We start from the raw sequence: 25,649 nt of genomic DNA, 5'->3' as shown, positions 1-25,649 counted from the left end.
GAAAGGGAAGGCTTCCTGGAGAAGAGGACCCTAGGCTAATACATTAAGAATTCGGGCCGGCCCGGTGGCGCACTGCTACAGTGCGCCGCTTGGGGGCGCGGTGGCGCTCCCGCCGAGGGTTCGGATCCCACATACAGACCGGTTCCCGCTCACTGGCTGAGCGAGGTGTGGGAGCAACACCGAGGGTTGCGATCCCGTTGCCGGTCCCGGTCCGGTATGGGCGTGACACTGAGGGTTGCGATCCGTTGCCGGACGTGAAAAAAGACAAAAAAAAAAAAAAAAAAGAATTCATGGCTGGCAGGTACAGAGGGGGAAGGAGCATTCTAGAGTGAGGAAAGAGTACCTGCAAAGCCATGGAGGTAAGGAAGAATCTGATATGTTCAAGAACATAACAACTCACTCTAGTTGATTGAAACAGGCTCCTTGAGGCAGACATGTCACTGGAAGGGGAAGGGGCAGACATTCTGCACTAAGGAATGTTTTGTTCTAGAGTCAGAGGGAGTCATGCAAGAATTGTGAGCAGGGGAGTGTCAAGATCATATCTGCACACTAGGGCTGAGACAGGGGGTCAGGGTGAAGAGGGGTGGGCTGAAATAGAGGCAGGAACATTAGCAACGAGAACAGTTGGAAAACTACTGCAGTACTGATGAGAGTCTACACCAAGGAGGTGGCAGAACGGCCAGAAGGAGGAGTTGAAATCAGGACATACCTACACTAGGGAATCAACAGAACCTGATGGTCTGTTTGAAGGATACTGTTCAGATCTGAAGAGCTAATAAATAGCATCTCGCTTTTCCAAGCGTGAGTTCAGAACCCTAAAGAGATAAGACACATGTGCTCGCTTCGGCAGCACATATACTAAAAAAAAAAGAGATAAGACACAGGTGTCAGGCAGATGAATATCAAAATATCAGCTTTATTCCAATAATGCTTATGTAGAAAAATATGTCTTGGCATATAGCCCCATAGGCTTACAAATACCAGACACAAGAAATGAACATGTATCCACCCAGGCACTGGCAGCTCTGAAAAGCTGGAGGACACCCATCCACCCCCAAGGGGCCTGCCAAGGACGATGTACACCCCGTGCAGGCAGTCAGGTCACAAAAGGGAGGCAGGAGGGACGTGAGCCACCCATGCTCAGATCCTTCACCAAAACTTATCAGCCAGAAGAATCATTCCTCTTCCTCCAGGGAGGGATGAGTGTAAGCACGTGTGGAGAAGGGCCAGCAAGAAAAAGGAACATTTACAGAGGCTCCCTCCAAATGGAAATTGGAGGAAGGAAGGGTCCCCATCTTCAACTAATAATGGTAACAATAATAAAAATCATGATATCTCATTTTGGATAGTGACTATGACATAGTCGAGACAACCAGAGCTGGGTTCCAGGCCTGTTCCACCTCATAGTTGTATGACTTCAGGTAGATCACGTGTTATAACACAGCTAACTATTATAGAGGAATTACTGTGTGTCTCCATGACAAATGCTTTCTATACACGAACCCAGCTAATCTTCACATCAATTCCATGAGGAAATACTGTAGGTATCCCCATTTTACAGATGACTAAACTAAGGAGTTTAAGCTATTTCTTAAGGTCACCTAGCAAGGAAGTGGCAGAGCTAAGGCTGAAACCCTAGATGGTCTGATTCCAGAGCTTTCGTTCCTTAAAAGGCTAGGCCCAGGGCCTGGCACATTGTAAACACTCCATTGTTATTACTATTGCTGTTCTATAATGGTCATATGGTCATATCTTTGCAAAAAAATGGTAGAGTCTTGAGGGAGAGGTTAGGAACATTTAATAAGTGCCAAGAGAGACAACATAACTCAAATCACCTTGGAAGACAGTGCATATCTGCTCCGAATGGTAAGGGAAACATTTTGCTTATAGGTTCTGCCATTAGCAAAGGTTATAGTCATCTGTAAAGGAATAAACACAGTACATTTGGGGAACAGAAAGGAAAATGGCTTGGGTGGCATAGAATATCCCCCCTGGGGTATGGTGAGTGAGAGAAGTGTACTTAGTGCAGAGGGGTCAACTGTGAAGACAAGGCTGCTCTATAATTCTGTTATGTGTTTCATGTTCTCCTGGAAGAAAAAGCCAACTTGCAACAAGAACTATGTCTTCTACTGCATGCCCAAAACAGACTTGTGTGCTTATAAATACTTTTACTTTGAATAGGACATGTGCTACAGACTGAATGTTTATGTCACCCAAAATTCATAGGTTGAGTCCTAACGCACAATGTGATGGTATTTGGAAGTGGCTCCTTTGGGAGGAGCTTAGATCATGAAGGTGAAACCCTCATAAATGGGATTAGTGCCCTTATAAAAGAGACCCCAAGGAGCTCCCCTTGTCTCTTCTGCCATATGAGAACACAGCAAGAAAATGGTTGTCTATAATCCATGAAATGGGCCCTCAACAGATACCAAATCTGCTAGCACCTTGATCTTGGATTTCCCATCCTCCAGAACTGTTTTGAAATAAATTTCTGTTGTTTTATAAATTACCCAGTCTGTGGTCTTCTGTTATATAAACTACCCAGTCTAGGGTATTCCATTCCTGCAGCGCAGATGGGCTAATACAGTGTATAAGGCAGTAAAATATTCTTCACTCCCAAATCACACAGGTTTTATAAACTGGCAAAGGGACAAGTGGAATTAATGTAATTAGAATTGGTGCCATACCTCAGTAGTAACAGTAGTGTTTAAAGTAGACAAGGTTTCTTCCTAAAACAAGTCAGGCTCAGGTGCAGCAGGGAAGAACCAAGTGTTTCTCAGCACAGTAACGATGGGGCTTAATCTAAAAACTGCAAGGCCAAAGTCAAGCTGAATGGAGGAAATGTTCCTCTACCCATGATATTGAATTGTGTTGTTTCTAAAAAAAATGAATGCTTACCTTAGCGAGATGGCTTACCTCTTAAGGAGCTAAGAAGATCGGCCACTGACCCTTCTTGGTAGTGAAACAGAACTGCACTCAGAGGATCCACAAAGAACCTCAGGGACAGGACCAGAGGCCATGCCACCACCACCCCAGAGCCTTGGCAAAAGCCTGAGACATTACTCACTGTTACAATTCCAGGAAGTCCCCCATAGGCAGAACTGCTGCCTGAAGCCCACCAAGTGTGGTTCATGAGTGCGTGTGACTCAGGGACTTGAAGAGGGCATGCCATGTGGATGGGGGGGCTACAGAGACAGAGGGGGAAATCAGGGTAACACCCTCCTAGTGAAGTTCTCAGCACGAAAAGGCCTCCTGTATTAGTCCATTTTTGTGTTGCTATAACAGAATACCTGAGACTGGGTAACGTATAAAGAAAAGAGGTTTATTTGCCCAACATTTCTGGGACAGCTGCCTCAGACAGCATGGATGTCAGGATGCTTCTACTCATGGTGGAAAGTGGCACGGCAGCTGGTATGTGTAAGGAGATCACATGGTGACAGAGAAAGCAAGAGAGAGACAGAGAGGAGGGGAGGTGCCAGCTTCCTTTTGGCAACCAGCTATCATGCGAACTAATAGAGTGAGAACTCACTCACACCCCCCTTGCCCAGGGAGGGCATTAATCCATTCATGAAAGACCCACCCCCATGACTCAGACACCTTCTACTAGGCTCCACCTCCCATCACTCCCACATTGAGGATCAAATTTCACCATGACTTTTTGAGGACCGATCATATCGAAACGACAGCACCTCTTCACTTGGTGCAGTTTCAAGTAAGATAAAGTTCACACAGACCATTCTGAGATTCCCCTCTTCCTTCAATAAAAAATTCATAAACTTGCCTAATAGTCTTGTGAAGTTTGTCCAGCAGAGACCAGAGTAGCAGGGAAGGGGATCAGGAAGGGGAGGGATTTATACACTTCCACCCTCCAGCAGAACTCCACTAGAGACAGGTCAGAGGGCCGTCTGTTCCTGCTTCTCCAGGTGGATTAGTAACTGGAATGGACAGTGGCAGAGAAGACCCCTGGGTTCCTGAAAACGCTGTGTTCCCTGATTGCCTCCCTCACCCAGGTTGGGGAGGAGCACTCTTCAGGATAGGACAGAAGGGACACTCGAGTCACACATGCACACCAAGGCAGCATACAACACTATTATAGCTGCCTGCCTGGCTGGACACACCTGAGTTGGGGAAGGAAGTAGCATAAAAGGGAAAAGGAGGAGAAAGAGGGGGACAACTTACTATGTTCTCCAAGCTCATGGGAGGTATTGGGTAAGACAGTGATCCTGGACCTAAAAACAAGAAAGATAAACACAAAAACATTAAGCAAATCTGCAATCCTGGGAGCATCCTCTAGATTCAAGACACAACCCTATCTAGTCTCCTAAATTTCTTTCAGAATTTCTTTCCGGAAACCAGGAGATCCTTGGGGCTTTTCCCTGCTCCTCAAGATTTGGATAAGACCAACTCAAACCCCTACTTCTTTGCACTGTGGAAATCCAAAGGCTTCTCCACGATTTCTACAAATTCTGGTGAGGAGGGGGTCAGGTTCTTAGAGGCACTCTGTCTTCAGGCTCTGGCCGAAGTTGATCTGTTCTGCACAACACTCAGCAAGCATGAACTCAGATGCTTTTTTTTATTTCTGCAACCCAAAACGTGTGGATAATTTACACCTCTTTGACAAATCCTAAAGATTTCAGTGAGATGAAGGTGTTTTACACCCAAAGGATACACACCTCTTCAAATGGAACCATGAGCGGCATCATTCTTTCAAGCTTCTGTAGCCATAACACCACCCAGGAGTGTCCCTGCCCTTCCTCACCCAGCCCAGCCTCTCTGCAGACCACTGGCTTTGCTTTCCCCATCCTTCCTCTTCCTCTCAGAGGAAAAAAACAAAAACAAAATCAAATTCCTCCCCTGGGCCCTACAGTTCATTTCACAGATCATATTTTGTTGCTCCTACCCTTGGAGTCTCATCCCTCACCTCCACCTTAGCCAGGTATTTTCTTCAAACAGATGACTCTCTCCTTAAATTTTTGTGCCAACTATGCAAAGCCAAGATTAGGATAAAGCATGGGAGGCTCTCATCTCAGGCACTGAGAGGGCATCAAAAATTCTATAATCAAGAGACATACAATTTTAATATGCAATTTTTAAAAAATCAAAGTTAATGCCAAAAAGAATCCATGATGAAAAAAAAATCAAAATTTTAAGTAAAGATAGACCATGTTTGTTTGTTTGTTTTACCACCCTGTGTTATTTTGCCACGAGAATAGTCATTCCCAAACAGCCCAAGATTCCCAGGCCATGGAGCTACGGGTTTATGAGGGTCGACAATGGTATGAGAACACATTGGGTAATGCGTGGCTTTATATATAGTCAGGCTTTAGATTTTAAGTATGTAGGGTATTTATTAACTTTTCCCACTTGTTTCAAATTATGGGAGGATATTTTGATCAGTGTCTCTAGGGGTGCACACTTGCCCTCTGCCTCAGGCTCTGGTGTGGCTGGCGGGGCACCCCAGCTGCTTAAGCATGCATGTTTGTCTCGTGTTGAAAGTCACGCGGGTAAAATGCAGAGGATGGAGGCAGCAGAACATACCTGGCAAAAGCTCTGAGTCAATCACACCTAAGCTGATGCCCAACCCCTCAGCCTCCCACTGAGTGACATTAGGCAAGTAGGTAGCCTCTCCCAGGCTCAGTGTCCTCCCCAGGACCACGTGGCAATTACAGTGCCTACCTCCCCGGATCATTGTGAGGATTAAATGAAATATTGATGGTCAAGCACTAAGTGGCCAATAATGTTAGTTGCTGTTATTCTCCTATGTATTGCATAATAGCCATGAAGGGCAAATAAACTGATTGCATTTAGATGATGTATCTTCTAATCTAATAATTTGCCCATGTGATTGATGATGTTGTTTGAGGGGGATCTTCTAAGCATGTCAAAAAGTTTGTTTGATAGTAACAAATGGTACTTAGGCTTATTCTTTCTCTCAAAGGGATTATTATTGGCCTTTTTGAGTCTATTTTGATGAACTAAGCAAACCGTTCAAAGACTGCAAGTTAGCAGACACTAAGCGGAGAAGTGTCAAAATAAAAGAATTGTCCTATTGCCTAATAAAAACAACCATTTACTGTATACCAACTATGCCCTCTGGGTGAGCTTCTTAACATACTCTAACCTTGCACCAGCCCAACAAAGTTTAATAATTGACAGAAGGAAGTTCAGAGAAGTAAATAATTTGCTCTGTGTAACACAGCCAATCAGTGGTAGAAGGGAGATTTGATTGTTGCTTTGCCTTGGCTTGTTCATGGATTAGGAATATTTCTTACCTTACATAATCCTCTCTTTTTCTCAGGGATTACCATCAAATAGACATGAAAATGATTATGTAGTCCCAGTTCTCAGAGATCAGAGTGCATTTATAGTACTCTATTTTTCCTATATTTCTTTTTCCTCTTTGGTGGAATTTTCTGATTACTTCTCGGGATTGTGCCTCTAAATAATAGCAATTGAAGAGTTGCTGAAAAAGATTAAGCAGGCTGGCCAGTTAGCTTACTTGGTTAGAGCGCAGCCTTATAACACTAAGGTCATGGGTTCAGTTACCCATACTGGCCAGCCGCCAAAAAACAAAAAACAAAAAAAGATTAAGCACAATGTCCTTTATTTTCATCAAATAATAGGTTTCAAGGTTAAAAAGCTCACACCTCTTTGACAAATCCTAAGAAACTCAAGGCTTCTCCTGGAAGCCCATCAGGAAGAAAACTAAGCTGGGAAAATCTCTCTTATCATTGTCTCAAAAACTAAGAAGGGAGGCTCGAGGACAATGCAAATAAAAATATGTGAATAAACTCGGTCTATAAATTCATTTGCAAACCAGGAGGTTTGAGCAGTAGGGGCTTTTGAGAGCCCAGATGTTGTCTCATTCTTTTTCCGCCACTCAATCTACTTGGAGATTTCCTTCCTGCCTTCTAATGCTCTAACAGTATCTGATGATACTGTTTGAAGTCAGCCTGGGATTGGAGACAAAAATACAGATGCTATTATAAAAGCATGAACAGCTGAAGCATGAAACTAATAGGATCAAGTAAAGTAACAGAAAAATCCTAGAGGCTGGTTTAAAAAAAAAAAAAAGACGATGCTGAATCCGAATGTCTACTGCTGGGTAAATGAGCTGGAAGCACCATCACAGGAAGGAAAGTGATCATTATTCACATCAGCGTTAGCTGGGACCTGTTTAGCTGTGGGTATCCCTTTCCTTTAAGCACTAGGCCAGGCAAAGAGGGCGTGCTGCTTTGCTGTGACATTCCCCATTTTTTCCACTCCATCCCTGTGGCTTGGTCAGAAGTCTGGTCCCAAGTCTGAGATCAGATTTGGTATGGAATTCCTGCCGCCTTTTGAGATGCTACAACCCCACCTGGAAACCCTGAACCTGAATGACAGTGTAACATCATGCTTTCTGGGAGTTACACCCTCAACACCTCCCGGGGCTGCTGTCACAGGAAAGGTAGGCGTCCTCACTGGGGCTGAGATGAGAGTGAGTTAGAAAACGTAGGGCAGATTTCCCCGTTCTTCCCTCTTGAGGACTCAGAAGAACAAGGCAGACTTTGCATTCTGGGCAAACCCCTGCTATGTGAGGCCATCCAGCAGCAAGATGGGCATCCGTGAAATGGGCACAAAGTGGCAAGGAGAAGGCACGGGGAGAAAGAAGCAGAGGCAGTTCACGTGGCTCTCTGGGCTGATTCCAGAAGTTACGGCCAGAACAGAGTCCAGAGGCATGGGTAAGTGCCTGCATGTTAATAAATGCTCCCCATTCAGGCTTCTGTCCCACACACAGCTCCCCAAACACCCATGCGATCACCTCCTTCTCAGGTTCCTTCAGGACCTGCATGCAATACCTTCATTGGGGCTGAGACCCACTTTACTTATCAACTTGAAGGTAATAAGAGGTGGAAGGGGCAGATCCTGAGAATGAGAATCATCCTGCGGGATCTGCCTCTGGTGAGGTCATTGCAGAGTCTACCGGCCAGAGGAAGGGGGCTGCTTCTGCTACCCACCAGACTTCAGGAGAATGTGGGGATTCATGTTCTCAGGTATACCCACCAATTGTCCCCATCCCAAGTGTCAGGTCCTGCTCATTTCTCATCAGGGCCTTGACTCTGACACAGAAGCCCTGCCGGGGCTGCCCATCCAGCCTCTCTTGCAGCTCAGCCCCCCCTTACTACTGGATCCTTACAATTCAACGCAGCCCTCCTGAAGCTGCAGGAGATGACAGCCTCCTTCAGAGCTGTCATGGAAGTCTTCTGGATTCAAAGTCTGTGGTGGGTGGGAAGTTAGTGGTCCTACTATCAGTTTCTTTTTTTTAAGTCTGTCAATGCAGTTAGCAGAAGCCCTAGCACGCCACCACGCTCATAAATGTCATGCCCCATGCAGGTCAGTCATATAACCCAAGGCTTCACCTCCACCTGCACAGCTCCCAGTGAGACACAGGTGAAAGAAATCCCTAACAATTGCAATATAGTTTCATCCCCACCACACTCATCACCAGCAGTGGGGTCCTTATAGCCATCACACTGCTGAGCTATCCAGGTGAAGGACTGCTTCCCTCAGATTTATATATTCTGCACACCCCTCCCATCAAACACCCACAAGCTCCCCTTCTGCACGTGAGCCCTTAGGTCCTGCAATTCCTTTGGCATGTAAGCAATTTCTTCCTAGAGCAGACACTTAAACTGGGTTCCCCAGAAAGCAGAACCCAAATCAGAGGATCTGTATGCGAGCATTTCATTAGAGAGCACAATCCCAGGGAGCAGGAGCGAGGAACAAGGACAGTAAAGCCCAGAAGGACCAAGAGCCTATGTATTGATTCATCATTGAACTGGCCAGCACTAAATGTGACTGCTTGCTGCATTTGCAGAACCGCACTCCTGTGAAATCACATAAACAGCGTTTCAGGATCACTCCACAGAGGGAAAAGGTATAGAAGTTATCCACTGGCTCTGTCCCTTTCGTTAGAAGTGCACTACTTGTGGGTTGTGTAGGAGAGGGCCCGGGTTCCCACTACAGTCTTCAACCAGAAAGCCCTTTTGCCCTGGGAGCGAAAGGCTGACAGGAGGGCTGGGGACAAGGTGCTGTCGGGTTGTACCTGGGTGAATTCACTCAGGGCGCCACAGAGCTGGAGCAAGAGAAAGATGAGACTGAGAAAATGTGAACAGATGCGTGAAAGTGTCTGATACAATGAATTTTCTAAACTTTGAAAAAAAATAGGAAGGCAGACTAACACCTAACAGTTCGGAGTGTAGCATCATAACCTCTGGGTGATGATAAAACCAGGGCTGGAAAGTCCATGGAACATGAACAGAGAAACTTGAGTGTTCACAGCCAAGAAAAAAAGAACCAGTTTTCTTTGGGGTATATCAGGAGAATAAAAAATATTAATTTTTCACCTGCATATGAAATATCTATTTTTATGTGATCATCTTCTACCCTGTGCTTAGCATTCATCCAATCCGTCGAAAGTTGTAGGGTTTGGAGGTGCTAGAATTTTCTGTTATACTTGTGTGAAGGTGCCTAAAAGCACCTGAAACATGATGAAAATCTGGGGGATATAATATAATAGTCTCATAACACAATCATTTCCACTTACTTCTCTAGTATTAGTTATTGCCTAGGCCAGCAGTCTGTGAACCACAGCTCACAGGCTGAATCTTGCTGCCACCTATTTTTAAATAAAGTTTTATTGGAGCACGGCCATGCTCATTCATTTAACTATTGTCTGTGGCTGTTTCCTCGCTACAATGGCAGAGTTGAGTAGTTGTGACAGAGACCCTATGGCCCTCAAAGCCTAAAATATTTACTGCTTGACCCTTTACAGAAATAGTTTGCCAATCCCTAGCCTAGACTAAAGACCCTACGTGAGATTTCTCCTACAGGTAGGATCTCCAGTTCAGCAGTAAGTCAAGGCTAGTAGCTGATCCCTCAGCCAATAACAAGAGAAGAAAATTCTGTTTCTTTAATCACCATCCTTGTGTCTGAACTGGACTACTTCTTTCCTTTGCTGTCAGGACTAATCCAAAAGCTGTAACTCTGGTAGCACAGAACCAGAGATTCATGTAGTAGGGAAAAAAAAACAATGAAAAGGCGGTGTCTTCCCCTTCCTTTTAATTAAGAACACAATTCTCAGAATCTTCAGTCCCCACCCATGTTTGAAGAGCTGCTCCACACTCTTAGCCCTGATTAAACTCAAGTGGCACCCAGGCAAGCCCAGGCATTGTAATAATTTAAGGTAGGTGTTAGGGAGGAAAAAGGAATCTTTTTTTTTTTCTTAAGTCCCTCCCCTCAGGAATCTCTCTTTTTTTTTTTTTTTTTTTTTTTGTCTTTTTTCGTGACCGGCAACGGATCGCAACCCTCAGTGTCGTGCCCGCACCTCGCTCAGCCAGTGAGCGGCCGGTCTGTATGTGGGATCCGAACCCTCGGCAGGAGCGCCGCCACGCTCCCAAGCGGCGCACTGTAGCAGTGCGCCACCGAGCCGGCCCAGGAATCTCTTTTTAAAAAGCTAAATAAATAACAATTCTCACACTGCATCTGACCAAAGCTCCAGAACCTGTATGTTTATTACCCTCCATGAAGGTGAACCCAATTCTGCTGGCTTCTAACTTTCTCCCTGGATGTAATTTAGGTGCTTTGATGGATAAACCAACTCCTTCAAGGCACCAGAGGCCCATCTTGTTAGTGTCTTACAGTAAATAATGTTCCACTATATTTTTATGTGATTCTAACTCAACTTCTACAAGAAGGAAAGCAAGATAACTAAAAACATTTCTTTTGACAAAGAACAAAATATACAGAGATGCAATTCTGCCAGATCACAAAATCCTAGAATCTTAATTTGTTGACTCATTAACGGGTATAATTAACCTCATAACTTACTGAACTGTGATGCAAATACAAAAGAACCCTGCCCTCTTGAATATTCATTTGCATTGTGGGCCCAACTGCATTCCTACAAAAACAATAGATAGAAAAATTCCAAAAAATCACCTGCAGCCATAGTACTGCTCACACGAGCACGGTAATAGCATTCCTATTGGTTTCTCTGCTTTCCGTTTTCTTTCCCTCCAATTTCACACACATTTCACCATGTGACATTTCACCTCTGTGACAGATCTCTTCCTGAGCCCCCAGACTTTTGCAAAGCTGAGGGTCCAGCCATACCTGGGACTCCACCCCTATGTTTCTAGAACATACACGGGAGAATTTCACTTCCCTCGCTTTGAAATTTTGCAACGGCTCTCCTATGGATTGAATCTCCCCCAAACCATTGAAGCTTAATTCCCACATACTGTTGAGGGTAGGAAATCCTATTATGGAAATGAGGAGTGGGGCCTTGAAGAAGTGATTAGATTGTGTGGGCCATGCCACATTGAACTGGTTAATCCATTTAATGGTTTAGTGGTGGTCATGGGTGTGATTCTGTTGGCTTAAAAGGAGAGCTCGTGAGAGTCTCTCTCTCTTGCTCCTGCCTTTCTTGCAATGTGATACCCTGTGTTGCTGAAGTCACCACCAAAGAAGACTCTCGCCAAATGTGTTTCCTGGACTTTGGACTTCCCAGTCTCTGAAACTGTAAGCAATAAATATTGTTTTTTACGAATTACTCCATTCCAGGTATTTCATTATACACAGACTAATACAGTCTCCCTCCTTATTACTTATGGAGACAGTCCCGGTTCCTGAGGAAATGAGGCTTTTTACAGTAAGACTCAAACCTAAACCACCAGCTTCAACTCTGTATTTCCTACCTCCACACATGTAGGACATGTCTTGATTGCCATCAAATGTGGCCTGTACCCTGCAAGGATGTCACGCTGTTCTTTGCTTGGTCCACAAACATGGTAAATACACTCCCTAGACAGCTAGCACTCTAACCGCAAAGTTTAATTTTGTTAAGGGACTGTTTAAAGCCATTTTAAGTCTTATTTCTCAGTCAGCCCACGAAAAGCCCCAGTGAACTGGACTAAGGAAGCAAGCCCAGTGCTGCCTTTAAGCTGCTGCTAGATCATACACAGTCCTTCAAGTGAACATCTCTCCCTGCTGTGACTGACAGGACCCTCATTCACACACTCTGTTCCCAGGGATTTCTCTTGAAGATATAGTCTGAGGAGTCTCAGTCTTGGTCTATTTCCATCTTTCTCTCTCTGTCTCTCTCTCTCTCTCTCTACCTCTATCTGTATTTCTATCTCTCATCCAGTGAAGCAACTGAGAAGTCCACAGTATCTGCAGGGAATTAGTAGGATATTCAACATTCACTTAATCATTCAACAAACATTCTAAAGCATTTACTATGTGCCAGAATCTGTACAAATATGAGTGTATAAGGTGAGTATTTACTACAGTATATGAGGGTACTTCAAAAAGTTTATGAAAAAATAGAATTGAAAGATAATGCAAATCTTCCCATGAACTTTTTGAAGTACCCTCATATGTAGTATGTATGTACCCAGTGAATAGATTCTTGCCTTCAGGAAGTTCCCAGTCTCTGATTAGCAGCCCTTGCCTAATCTGTTAAGATGTGTGCTGTTTTCTCGGCTATCATATGTGCCCTGGGTGCTCCAGGACAAAACCCCAAATATCTAGTGTCTAGGGCTCTCCAGGTCATCGTGTAGGTGCATGGACTGGTCAAAGATGAGAAAGGTTCACTGAACTGTAAGCTCCATGGGGCAGACCCCATCATGCTTCAGCAGTAAGCACAGAGCCATGGGGCAATAGTCAATTCTAAAATAATTTATCTGAGTTTCTGCCACAAATGCTATCCAGCCATTTACATCTCAGGAGAAATTCAGCAAGGACCATGCACCTGCTACTCTAGGTGGCTCTTCATTTCAGTCGTTTAGAAATTGGGGCACATCATTGGAATCCATAAGGAGAAAAGACCAATGACTTTTCCTAAATGCATTAGTCATCAACAGAGTTTGACAGGACCAAGTGGTAGGGGCCATCCATCAGGTAATATGTGGGCATCCCAGGCACCCCTGACTCAGAGATGTCCACCCATGTGGTATGTTTGAGGGGTTGTGGAAGGGCCTCTGTATAAACGTATGGATGTATCTGTGCTCCTGGCCTATGCTGATGCCTGATAACCCATAATTCACAATTGATAAATTTGTATTCGTTCCTGCCAATTGTTTTCAGTCTTTAAGAATACATGTAAGTCCTCCTAAGAGTAAAATATTAAGCCTCTAGCATCCTGGGACAAATTAGTTTTTAATCAGAAGATTAAACACAAAGAAGAAGAAAGTAGAGCCATGTGCAAAAATAGATAAGCTTTCAACCCTGCCCTCGCCTCTCTGTCCCTCACTGCCAGCCAGTCACGAAGAACTGCCCATTTCTCCTTCATACACTCTAATCCTGTTTTTCTCTTTCCCCTCTGCATCCTCCCAATGTCCTTTCGACCTCTTCCATGGAAAAGTGAACAGCCTACAATCTTAGATCCCTGCTGCAGTTCTTTCTTTACCAACTAACTGCAAGCCCTGCTACTGGATTAATCCTTCTAAATGCCAGATGGATCATGCTATTCTCCTTACCCAGAAGCCTTCAAAGCTCCCCCACCTTCAGCCCAGCTGCCTCACCCCAGCATTCAAGGCCTCCATAACCTGGCCCCAAACTTGTCTCCCTAGTATAAACCTCCTGTGCTGTCAAACTGATGTCCTATTACCCAACAGGCTAGGGCCATTCTCATCATGGGCCTTTTTACAATGCCCTCTCCTTTTCTCACCATTTAACAAAATTCCCTACATCACTCAAAACCTATCCAAAGTACCACTGCCAATCAGCCTTCCACACATGCTCCAATCAACATAAAGTGACCTCTTTCTCCCTAGAACATCAGCTTTGCACTGGCCCACTCATTACAGACTGCTGTCCTGTCGGTAAGTTTCTCACATTTCTTATCTCCTAATTAAATTGCAAGCTTTTTTGAATGCAAGAACCAAGTACTATCATTTTCATACTTAGCATCCAAAATGTTTCCCCATTGGCATCCTTGAGAAAAGAGGAACTTAAAGAAGATTGAAGAATCCAGGCTGTCACTATTAAAGGGAAATAGACAGGGGCCCGAGTCCACACAGAGCTTCCTTGGGCAACCCCGCTGGCTATTCTCTAGGACTCCTGACTAAGAGCATAGCCAGAGGACTAAATCCTGACTGCTAAGCTCCTCCTAATGGTCCATGTGGCAAAAAGACCCCAAGCTTTGGGATGCAATCCTTAATTCTAGACTCCACCCACTCATTGAAGTCAGGCCTCTTGCTCATATTTACTTAAGGAAGACAAGCCACTGAAGAGATGCAAGTTCAAATAAGTGCATTGAATTAAGTGTCTACACAAGTACATTTCCCTCTATGTAAAGTGATGGACCCCCACTCCCTCACTCCCTTACTGGAGTCTCCATGGTACTTAAATTTGGCATAGAAGACAACTTCATAGGACTTATTCCTTTAATGGAAAAAATAAATAAATAAACTTTGCACATCAACTAAAAATTTCCCAAAGCCTAGAACCTCATTATGACTAAACTCCATGAATTATTCATGCTGCTTCAAGCAAGAAGAATCAGATTTAATTATGTTCTGAGGGGGCATCTTCCCTAGAATTAAATGGAAAATATACTCATTTGTCTACTGAGCTGTTTTTATGAATAGGTTATTTTGGGCTTTCTCCAGACTGTATATGCTGAGAAACAAAAGTGAGTTCACTGGATTGGCATAAAGGAAAAAATATGAAACTAGAGAGTCCTTTCTATATTCACATGGAGCCTGTTTCTAAATTAAACCCAGGCAAGAATGACACCAGTAGCCACAAATGCAACCCCTAATAAATTAGCTGCACCCAATTATTAAGAAGGCAGCCTTAGGTCATAAAAACGATTTTGTGAAATTGATCTTAAATGAAAAATGTGTAATTACACTTAAAGCAGTTACAGGCTGCTAGTCAATGAAAAATTTATATTTCCTGTGGAGTTGTACCACTTTCTGTGCATGTAAAATTAGTTTGAATGGTAGAACTTATATTACAGTAGGAAGTGGTTCAAGAGACAGAAACATTCTTCAGTGTACTTTTCTAAATGATCCCACAATCTGGCCAGCTATGCACCCAATATGCACATTACAATTTTATTGCTTTTGGACAAAAGCCACTATCAGACTAAGTGTTCAGAATTCTAAGCAAAATTCACAGAATTTTTTAAAGCCATGAATGCATTTTTTTTCCCTATACTCCTTGCGTTACTCTCTCTTTTTAAGATTTGGAAGACTTAGTTTTCAGTAAAAGCAAAAATAACCTTGAAGGACAGAGTGCATAAAGACAAAAAGTCATGGGATTCACCCTTGATTCACCCTTACCTCACCCCCACATCCCATCCATCACCCACTTCTGTAAGCTCCATCTCCAAATTTATCTCAATACCATACAGTTCTCTCTGTGTCCACTGGTGGTACTGTGGCCCAAGCCACCAAGGCACCAACCTCTTAACTGGCCTTTTTCCTTCTGTTCTTGACCCCTCCAGTTGATTCTTCCCACGATAGGCTGAGGGATCTTCAGGAAAATGTAATCAGGTCCTGTCACTGCTCAGCTTCAGACCTTTCAAAGGCTTCTCATTGCCCTTGAAATAAAACCCAATCTGCTTCTGTGGCACACGAGGCCTTGCCTGGTCTGGCCTCTGCCCCTTTTCAATCTCTGCTCTTTTCATCCTTGGCCTCCCTCTCATGGACATCACACTGGTCTCCTTTCCTGAAGCTCTTCTTCCTCCAGGGCTTTGTGCTTACTATTCTCTTCCTTTGGAATATTCTTCCCAACTCATGATGTCTCAGCATCCTGCGTATTGCCTGCAGAATCCTCATTTTATTAATTTGCTACTTGTGGTCTATTTTAGCCTTTGGTGAATGCAAAACAAATGAGTGAATGAAGTAACATATTTAAGGAATGGTAAATTCATGAAGAAGTCCTTGCATAAGGAAGCAAATGGCTTTAAAAACATTCAGGTTTAAGCTTATAACTATCTGACAAAATAGAACTAGCCCCTTTCAGAGCTATACTTCTACTTTTTAATTGCACTAAAAATTACATTGTGTTAGCAACTTTTCATTTTTTATCTGCTTAAGGAAACCTCTAAAGAGGAGATGCATACCACTAATAAACACATGCAATTTTATGGTCTCTTTTATAGTGAGCATTTCAAAATTTAAACTTACACATTAATTTCATTAGAGATGGCTATTTAAAAAGCAAATCTGTCTTATCTTTTGGTCATCCTTTGGTAATCGTATCTAACTTGACTGAAATATTCCCATTAAGTAAATATTAAACATTATTCCCAATCCTGTAGGATGAAATTAACCAATTTATCCACAACACCCACCAACTAACTATATGTAGGTTTGTAATACTTAGAAATTGGAGAGATGTAAAGAACTAGCAAATAGAGTTGCGTGCATAATGTATCTCCCAATCCATTCTGGAGACGAAACAACGATGGGAGGAGGATGGATGAAAGAAAGGGACGGGACTCAAAAGAGGGAGAGGTCACAAGCAGGGTAAGGTCCAGCAGCCGTAAACTATGCTTTGCAGAATGGGAAGGCCTCAGATAGTCAAGGAGAGCAGGAAACATTCCGGGAGGGGAAATGGGGTGGCCACAGGTGCCAGTCACCTATGAAGAGGTTTAAGTAACATAGTCCAATTGGACTAGAGTTAAAACTGGAGAGAAATCGGAAGTCAAGAGAAAAGTATCTGGGGGTGAAAGTCAGATTTAGCTGGCAGCAGCTTACAGTATTTTGGTCGTAGAAGAACTACAAAGGATTTTGGCAAAAGAATGGATTAATTGGAAATAAATGCTTCTGTGATAAGAAACTGTCCATTTCAGGACCTGCATTTACATAGTGGAAGAATATCTCATTAAATAATGTAATGAAATCAGTACCCAGAATAAATACACATTTTTTAGCCTTCAAAGTAACTACACACAGTTTCAAAATCTTTAATTTGGAGAAATAAGGATTTTAGAAACCTGGCATGAAGCTTTGTTCAGACTGAAGAAAAAAAGTGGCCCAAAGAAAACTGCAAAATCATATTGAAAATAATGACTGCTTTGGTCTAAATGTTTGTTTCCCCCTGAAATTCATATGTTAAGATTGTAACCTCCAAAGTGATGGTATTAGGGGGTGAGCTCTTTGGGAGGTGATTAGGTCATGAAGACAGAGCTCTCATGAATGAAATTAGTGCTCCTATAAAAGAGCTCAGAGAGAGACCCTTAGCTCCTTCCACCATGTGAGGACACAACAAGAAGGTGTCATCTGTGAACCACAAAGTGGACCCTCCCCAGACACTTAATCTATCGGTGACTTGATCTTGGACTTCCCACCCTCCAGACTGTGAGAAATAAATTTCTGTTCTTTATGAGCTACCCAGTTTCTGGCATTTTGCTACAGCACCCTTAATAGGCTAAAACAATGATCACATATGACTGAGTTCTAAAATAAACATCCAACCATGTATGTTTCATCATTTATCTAAACACTTCTTTTTTCAATATAATTTACGATTATTGTCTTCAGAAAACCCCTATGAAGCACAGCTTCTGGTTTCTCAAATAAGAATGAGAAATTAGGTGACATGTTCAAGGTAACAAAAACAATGTAACCAAATAGCTAGGACAAGGACATTCTGAATTCCAGCAACTTGCTTCAATATCTGGAACATTTTACAAACAGTTGCTAAGATCAGTGGTAGTTATTCCATGTGCAGCATGGAGACAAGATTCTGATAGTATAACCATTCGAAGAACTTCTTAGATAAAGATAAAGGCTAGGCATGTATGAACTTGGAGAAAATTATGGTAAATGAAAAAAGCCAGGCACAGAAAGAGAAATACTGCATGTCCCCATTCATAAATGAGAGGCAAAAAAATAAACAAATAAGAAAAAGGAAGGAAGGAAGGAAGGACGGACAATCATAATAATACATTGAACTTTCAGAAGGAGAGAACAGAACTGTGGTTACTAGAGGTGGGAAAGGGGGAGGAGAGGAGGGTTAGCAAAAAATTAATTAGTGAACACAAAGAATGATTACGTTTTGTAACGATGAATATGTTTATCCTATTTTGATCATCACACATTGTATACAATATTGATATTCAACTCTGTACCCCCAAAATATGTACAATCAATTACATTTTGATTAAAAAAAATAGTAAAATAAAGGCTAGGAACATTCATAAGGATAGAAATCCAAACCACCTGTCAGACATAGGCCCTTGGGCACATTTATAACTGTTTCATATCTCATAACTATCCTACTTAGTATTTTATAGCCAAAAGAAATTTTTCCTCACTAGATTACTTATCATATGCCGCCTTAAGACATCAAGACTGCAAAACTTTAATGTTATCTCCTGTGAAACGTAACTATTAATCTCAAACATACTAACTGGTTGTCATGGGAAACTATTCAATCTGGTGTCTATAACGCTGTAGAAAAATTCCTTTATTCCTTTGTTAGCAGGAAGAGCCTCAAGTCTCTGTATCTGACTCGTTTTCCTTAGGGCCTGATTGAGTTAAATAAATCAGTGGCTCTATTGCATCATTTTTAAATAATGGCACATGAAACATTTTGGTTTTTGTCAGTATACACACACACACACAAAGAGAACACAGATCATCAGAGCAGAAGGCAGCAGAGCAGAGAGAGCGCTAACCTCAGATGAATCACTTGTGCTCTTCCAGTCCAATCTCAGATCTTTGTCAACCTTGGTATCCAATTTGTCTGCAGAGCAGATGCACACATGTATAACATACACTCCACTTCTACAAGAGATTTTCCTGGGGAAAAACATTCAAGTACTTTTCAACACAGTGTTTCAAAACACTTTACAGTAGTTTTAAAAGGGAAAAACCCTTTGTGAAAATACAGTATTTTTATCCTAGAATACTAATACGGGATGGGGGAAAATAGCCAAAAGAATTGGTATCAGCAAATACCAGCAAGTACATACATGCTTGGGGCTGTAATAGCAAAATATTTAAATTGTTACGGGGATAACTTAGACAACCTTGTTCAGCTGTGTAACCCTAAGGGTTGTCTGTTTTGTTGAGACTACAGGTTGGACATGAAAATTTTATCTTTTACTGAGGTGTTTTTATGAGATGGGGACACTGGACACAGCATAACTTTTGGCCACATTGGGAGGTGGGATGGGGATAGGTAAATAGCTCTCATGGACTCTTATGCACTGGCACATATGATACACTAAATGCAATAAAGAGACCACACCCCTTCTCTTTTCCAGACAGAGCTAAGGAAGAACAACAGAAACTTGGATAAAGCACCCAAAGAAAGGCAACCTATCAACTTCTGAGATTGGTCTTCTTTGTTTCTTTGTTCTATGTTCACTTGTCCTTATCAGTGTAGAGAAATAGGGATGGGAGCCTGGAGATCAAATAACTTTTTGGCTTCTCTTCATGAACCCAACAGGAATAAGACTTCTGCTGTGATGGGAAGCAACAGCAGTGGGCAGATTCTTTTACGATCACCAGTGTATATCTCATAGATGACATTCTCAAGGACACACTGGGGAGGCAGAAATAGAATCTGGACCCCTCCAGCTCTAAAAAGTCTGGGCAGGAAATAGCAAACCCACGCAAAGCCTCCACCTTCTTCCCTTCACCTCAGGCTCCCAAACTTTTCACCACACCACATGCTACACAAAACATTTAATGACCAAGGCTCCAGAACACTTGAACACTATGCTATTTTCCAAAATGGCTATGAACTCGAGAAACAAATGATGCACGTTATCATTGAACGTAAATCCATTTTAGCCTCTACATTGTAAAGTGAAGATGTTTGTTTCATGAGGACCAGAATAAGATTACATCCTTGCCAACAAATTAATTTGCAATTGCTCCCTTCCTTCTGGAAGTTTTCCTTCCTTCAGGCTATCCAATTCACAACATAGGTGCTTCCTCCCACCACCCTCAGACATTACTTCTTTGCATTCTGCTTACTTGGGTACTTGTCTTATTTCTTTGAAAACTCTTGGTGAACAGTTTCTACTCTCCCACCCTCTTGAAAGACCTACTGTGTGCCAAGTGCTTTATGTATAGAGAACATTTAAAACATTTGTGGGACTTTTCAAGCTATATTTTTTCCTAATTGTGCTGGATCATGTACTTTCCACCCCCAAATAAAGTTAAACTTTGGAAAAATCTAGCATTTTGTTTATTGCATTCCCCTGTTACCAGGGCTGGCCAGTTAGGTTAGTCGATTAGAGTATGGTGCTTTTAACACCAACGTCCAGAGTTTGATCCCTGTACCTACCAGCCACTGCCCCCACACCCACCAAAAATAAAAAATCTCCTATTAACAGATACTTTATCTTCCTTTCCAATACTGTGTTTGCTACAAATCCCCTTACATCTGGATCATGCATCTATATTCCAGAGTGTGAGCAGCCATTTGATCTGCCCTGAGGCTGTGTAAGCCCCACTGTGCATTCTGAATTATCCAAGATTCAAGTATATTCAGTATTGTGTAATTTACTGTCTAACGAGTACAACAAACAAGAAAAATCCAATTGGTTAATTTGAGCTTTTTCCACTAGGGCATATATAGGATATATTCAAACACTGAATTACAAAACTAAAAAATAATTAAGTGTGACTTTAAAATTAAGCATACTTTAGTCAATTTCACTAATATACCTCATATAGTATATGCTAACTGTGTAAATAGGTGCATGGTAAATATTTTTTTAGTGTTCTTCACAGCAATCCTGTAACGTCCTATGAATCATATTACCTAAATCATAAATTCTCTTTCAAGTGTGCCTCTCATCTACTCTTCCTGATGATAACTTCTGGAGAGCAGAAAACATTCTCTCTTACTTTTTGGTATCCCTCTCAACCACCTCTGCCATTCAATATTGCCTTGAATTCTGTGTCTTTTTTCCAGACAAGTAGGGGCCCAAGAGGCTGAGGTCAGGGCCAGGTGGGAGGACCCAGGAACATGGGCAGGGAGAGTACATACCCATACTCTATGTACAGTCAGAGGCAGCATCTTTGGAAGGAGCCAAACCAAACCCTAGGCAGATTGTCAACCCAAATCATCATCCAAAGAGGTTAGGGAGGGAGAGAAAGCATCCAAGTGCAAGTCAACAGGACCATATAAGATCCAAGGATCCAGGAGTCCAGTAAGGAGGGACATCCCTAGAAAAATCTCCTGCTCCGGAGAGGGTTGCTACTATGCATTTTTACATGATGCCAGTAGCTTTAGCTATGAAGGGAGCTGAGAAAATCATCCACCTGACAATGATACTTTTCTCTCATTAAATGGGAACAAAAGAGGGAAGCAAAGCAAAACTTGAGATATGATTAATTTTTTGCTTCAATATATTTTGTGACAAAGAATAATAAATGAATCATACACTTTTGCATAGTTTGGTTGGTGAAGAAAAATAAACGCTATTATAATTTCTTTGCCAGGTTTTTCTGAAGTGAAATTTTAGACAATTAACATTGTTGACATACAAGCCTCTCGGTGGACATCCTGGATAGAATCCACAGTGTGGGAAAATGGTTGAAAACAATAGGGCTCCTCTGACGATTCCTTTTAAGGGAATGAGTTCCACCTGATAGGAGGGAGAATAAGGGACCAGCTATATAAATTAGGGTCTTCTAATAAGGATCCTCAGGTTTACAAGCTTAGAATGGTTTTTAGATGCCATGCGTTGCCACTGACAGCCTCATACTCTACACAGCAATGACACCTTGGGCACAGAGCTCATAGTTACATCATCTATAACAGCAGAGACACAGGAATCCCAGCCCTTGATATAACCACAGTATTCTGCCTAATAAGCGTAGGCCTTTCTTCAGCTTCCAAACCATTTCCTCTAAGACAGAGGTGGAGAAGCTATTGAGAAGGGAGATGTCATTTCTTTTGTACAGGGTGTAGTGATTTGGGCTTATTGCTTAAGTCATTAATTCCCCATCATTTTCCAATGAGACGTTCATGTCATTAAAGACAATAATAGTTGACAAACTATTACTGTCCCTTATTCCCTGTATTGTTATTGCTATATTTTACCATAGAGTATAAAAATAATATATGCATGCTTCCACAGATCCTCAATTCAAAGCAAGCAGCTCAAGAACTTTATCAACCAATGAAATATGCCAAAGAGAGCTGTATTTCCCTTTTGGGGCATTCTAATAATCTCCAAGTGTCCAAAAGAGGGAAATTAGCATGTTGTTTTAAAGCTCATCTCCATTACTGTTATTTAAAATAAACAGACTGCTGGATCAGGTGGAACTTTTAAAACTCCTCCACGGCAGAAGGGAGAACATATCTTTTCTCTTAACCCTGCTGGACTCTGCTGGATAAAGCCATCAACTGAGGATCTTAAACCAGCAAAGAATGAATTAATTTAATTAATTGGGGTAGTGAGGCCAGGAAAGGAGAAAAGTAAACACTACTTACTGTTTGATCTTGAGCAAGCTACTTACATTTTCTAAACCTATTTTCCCATCTTTGAAATAGTAAGAATAATAGTACCTAACTCAAAGCACTTACCCCAATATCTGGTACGTGGTTTAAGGCTTAATAAACATTTGTTGCTTTTTTTCATTTTACTATTATTTCCTATGGGAAACCAGCATTACATGAGATTAAAAAGGTAAATTAAGAACAGATTTTATTGAATTTTGAATACCATGCTAAGGAGTCTGGATTTCAGATGGTAAAAAAGGAATCAGAAAACATTTTAATAACAGGAGTGACAGGATCATATCTTGAGTTTTAGGAAGAAAATAGAATCAAACCCTGACAGATATAGGTAGATATAAGTATTAATACAGATATAGATTTTTTAAATTTTTAATTTTCATTTTGTCCATTTCTCTAAGTAGCCCAAAGCTATTAGCATACTTCCTTCTGGGGCATAATTAACACTTTACCTCAAGTACTACAAAATGCCTATATTGTCAACTAATTTGTTCTAGTGATAAAATGCCAATGGCTCAAATAGGCAGAGGTTTTATGAGTCAGTCTTCTCATCAATAATCTCTTATAACAGCCATTAGCAAAATATCATGAAGTTGTAATAGTCAACTGACTCTCAGCCTTGACTATATTTGCATGTCATTTAAGCTGGGCACATTATCTTAGGACACCTAGATCTATAGTCTGAAAGAAAGAAATTACAGATTTGAAATTAATTTTTAGAATGTTAATTTAAAATATTATACAGACTGTTTTTATTAAAAGAGAAACCTTTGACATTTTTTAACCTATCAAATTGGCAAAGATTCATAGAAAGATAATACCCAGTGTTGGAGAGGACACAGAGAAATAAGCACAGCTATATACTTTAGCAGGAGTATAAATTTGATACCACCTTTATAGAGGGTATTTACCAATATGAATTAGAGTTTTATATGCATAAACTTTGGTCCAATAATGCTACTTTTAAGAATTTGCCCTCAGTTAATAAACATACACAGGCACATAAACTACTAAGATGTTAATTTCAACATTAATTATAACACTAAAAATTAAGAAAGCACGCCTGGGGTTCTAGGCAAGGAGCCAAAGGCTGCAGCCCTCTCTGCCTGGAAGCAGGCAAGAGAGCATGCCCGGGGTCTCAAGAAAGGAGCTGAGGGCTGCAGCCCCCTTCACCCAGAAGCAGGCAAGAGAGCATGCTCAGAGTCCTAGGCAAGGAGCTGAGGGCCACAGGCCCTCTGACCAAAAGCAGGAAAGAGAGCTATGCCTAGAGACCTAGGCAAGGAGCTGAGGGCAGTACCTCCCACCCCAAAGCAGGCAAGAGAGCACTTCGAAAACACCAATTCCACACAGGTGGCCCACCAGAGCTACTGCCACAGCCATGGCTGCCAAAAAAGCAGCTTGACACCACAGCAGCAACCACAGCCACTTTGCTGGTGGCCCACCAGACACTTGACTGCATTGACACAGAGAGTCCCCAGTGGAGACTGGAAAAGAAGACTATGTTTCTCACCTCAAAGCTCACTTCAAAGCAATAGAAGAAGCAACTACTCTACCAGATGACAAGATATCAATGTAGAGATACTAGAAATACAGAAACTCAAGAAAATATCAACAAAAATATACAGTAATTCTCAAACACCAGACCCTATAGAGCAGGAAACCATTGAAATGACTAAAAAGGAATTCTGAGCAAAAATCTTAAGGAAACTCACTGATATACAAGAAGATTCAGTTAGAGAACATAATAAAACGAGAATTAAAAAATCCCAGATATGAAGGAGGAAATTTACAAAGAGATTAATACCTTAAAAAAGAATGTAGCAGAACTCATGGAACTGAAATATTCACTCAATGAAATAAAAAACAGAACCAATAGTTTAAGCAACAGGCTAGAAAAAGCAGAAGAAAGAATTTCTGATCTTGAAGATAGTGTTTTTGAAATAACCCAGGTGGACAAAAAAAAGGAAAAAAATAATTTTTTAAAAAATGAAGAAAATCTAAGAGAACTAGCAGACAACCTCAAGTGCACAAACATTCAAATCATGGGTGTTCCAGAAGTGGAGAAGAAAGTAAAAGGCATGGAAAACCTACTCAATGAAATAATAATGGAAAATTTGCTCAGGTATAGGGAGAGACACAGCCCTTCAGATCCAGGAAGCTCAAAGATCCCCAAACAGATTCAACATAAAAAGATCCTCTCCAAGACACAACATAGTCAAACTGGCAAAGCTCAAAGTCAAAGAGAAAATCTTAAAAGAAGTAGAGAAAAGCATCAAGTCACCTATAAGGAAGCCCTTATCAGACTAACAGCAGACTTCTCAACAGAAACTCTACATGCCAGAAGAAAATGGGATGATACATTCACAATACTAAAAGAAAAAAACTGCCAGCCAAGAATACTATACCCAGCAAGGCTATCCTTCAAAAAATGAGGGGAAAATAGTGTATTTTCCAGACAAACAAGAGCTGTGGGAGTTCACCACAACACAACCAGCCCTATCAGAAATCCTCAAGGAAGTCCTGCATCTGGAATCTAAAAAAATGATAATCACTTCCCCGAATATACAAGAAAGAACAAAAACCACCGGTAGAACAAAAATGCAAATGAGCAAGAGAAGGAAGTTAAATCTTACCACCACAAAAACCCATAATGACAATGTAATAATTCCCCTACTTTATTTCTTATTTTAGTAATTTCAGACTTCTCTCTTTTTTCTTGGTCAGTCTAGATAAAGGTTTGCAAATTCTGCTGATCTTTTTAAAGAATCAGCTTTTGGTTTTGTTGATTTTCTCTATTGTTTTTTAATTCCCTATTTCGTATATTTATGTTGTAATCTCTGCTCTTTCCTACCTATGTTTATTTTTGGTTTAGTTTGCTCTACTTTTTCCATTTTCTTAAGGTAGAAGTTTACATTACTGATTTCAGATTTTTCTTCTTTTCTACATTTTTAAATAGTTGAAATAAATTAATAATATTTTGTCACACGTGAGAATTACATGAAATTCAGTTTCAGCATTCATAAATAAAGTTTTACTGGAACACAGCCACATTCCTCTCATTGACATATTGTCTCTGGCTGCTTTCATGCTGCAATGACAGAGTTGGGTAGTTGCAACAGACTATATGGCCCCAAAATATCTACCATATTGCCTTTACATAAAAA

The 25,649-nt window shown here is 41.5% G+C and overlaps 1 protein-coding gene across 1 annotated transcript in view; it reads right to left on the bottom strand.

Moving 5' to 3' along the window:
• Positions 1-737: 737 nt before the first annotated feature.
• The window catches only part of ASB3 (ankyrin repeat and SOCS box containing 3), a 160,138-nt gene continuing 135,226 nt past the window's right edge, over positions 738-25,649 (bottom strand). The window contains exons 10-11 of the mRNA XM_008582603.1: positions 4,180-4,229; positions 738-815 (exon numbers count right to left, since the gene is read on the bottom strand). Of these exons, the coding sequence (XP_008580825.1) occupies positions 759-815; positions 4,180-4,229 (107 nt within the window). The 3' untranslated portion in view covers positions 738-758. The remainder of the gene's footprint in view (positions 816-4,179; positions 4,230-25,649) is intronic.

Source organism: Galeopterus variegatus, unplaced genomic scaffold (assembly GCF_000696425.1).
Source record: "Galeopterus variegatus unplaced genomic scaffold, G_variegatus-3.0.2 Scaffold2678, whole genome shotgun sequence".
Classification (NCBI taxonomy): Eukaryota; Metazoa; Chordata; class Mammalia; order Dermoptera; family Cynocephalidae; genus Galeopterus; species Galeopterus variegatus.
Note: the sequence above shows the minus strand (reverse complement) of the source record. Positions and strands in the feature narration are given on the sequence as shown.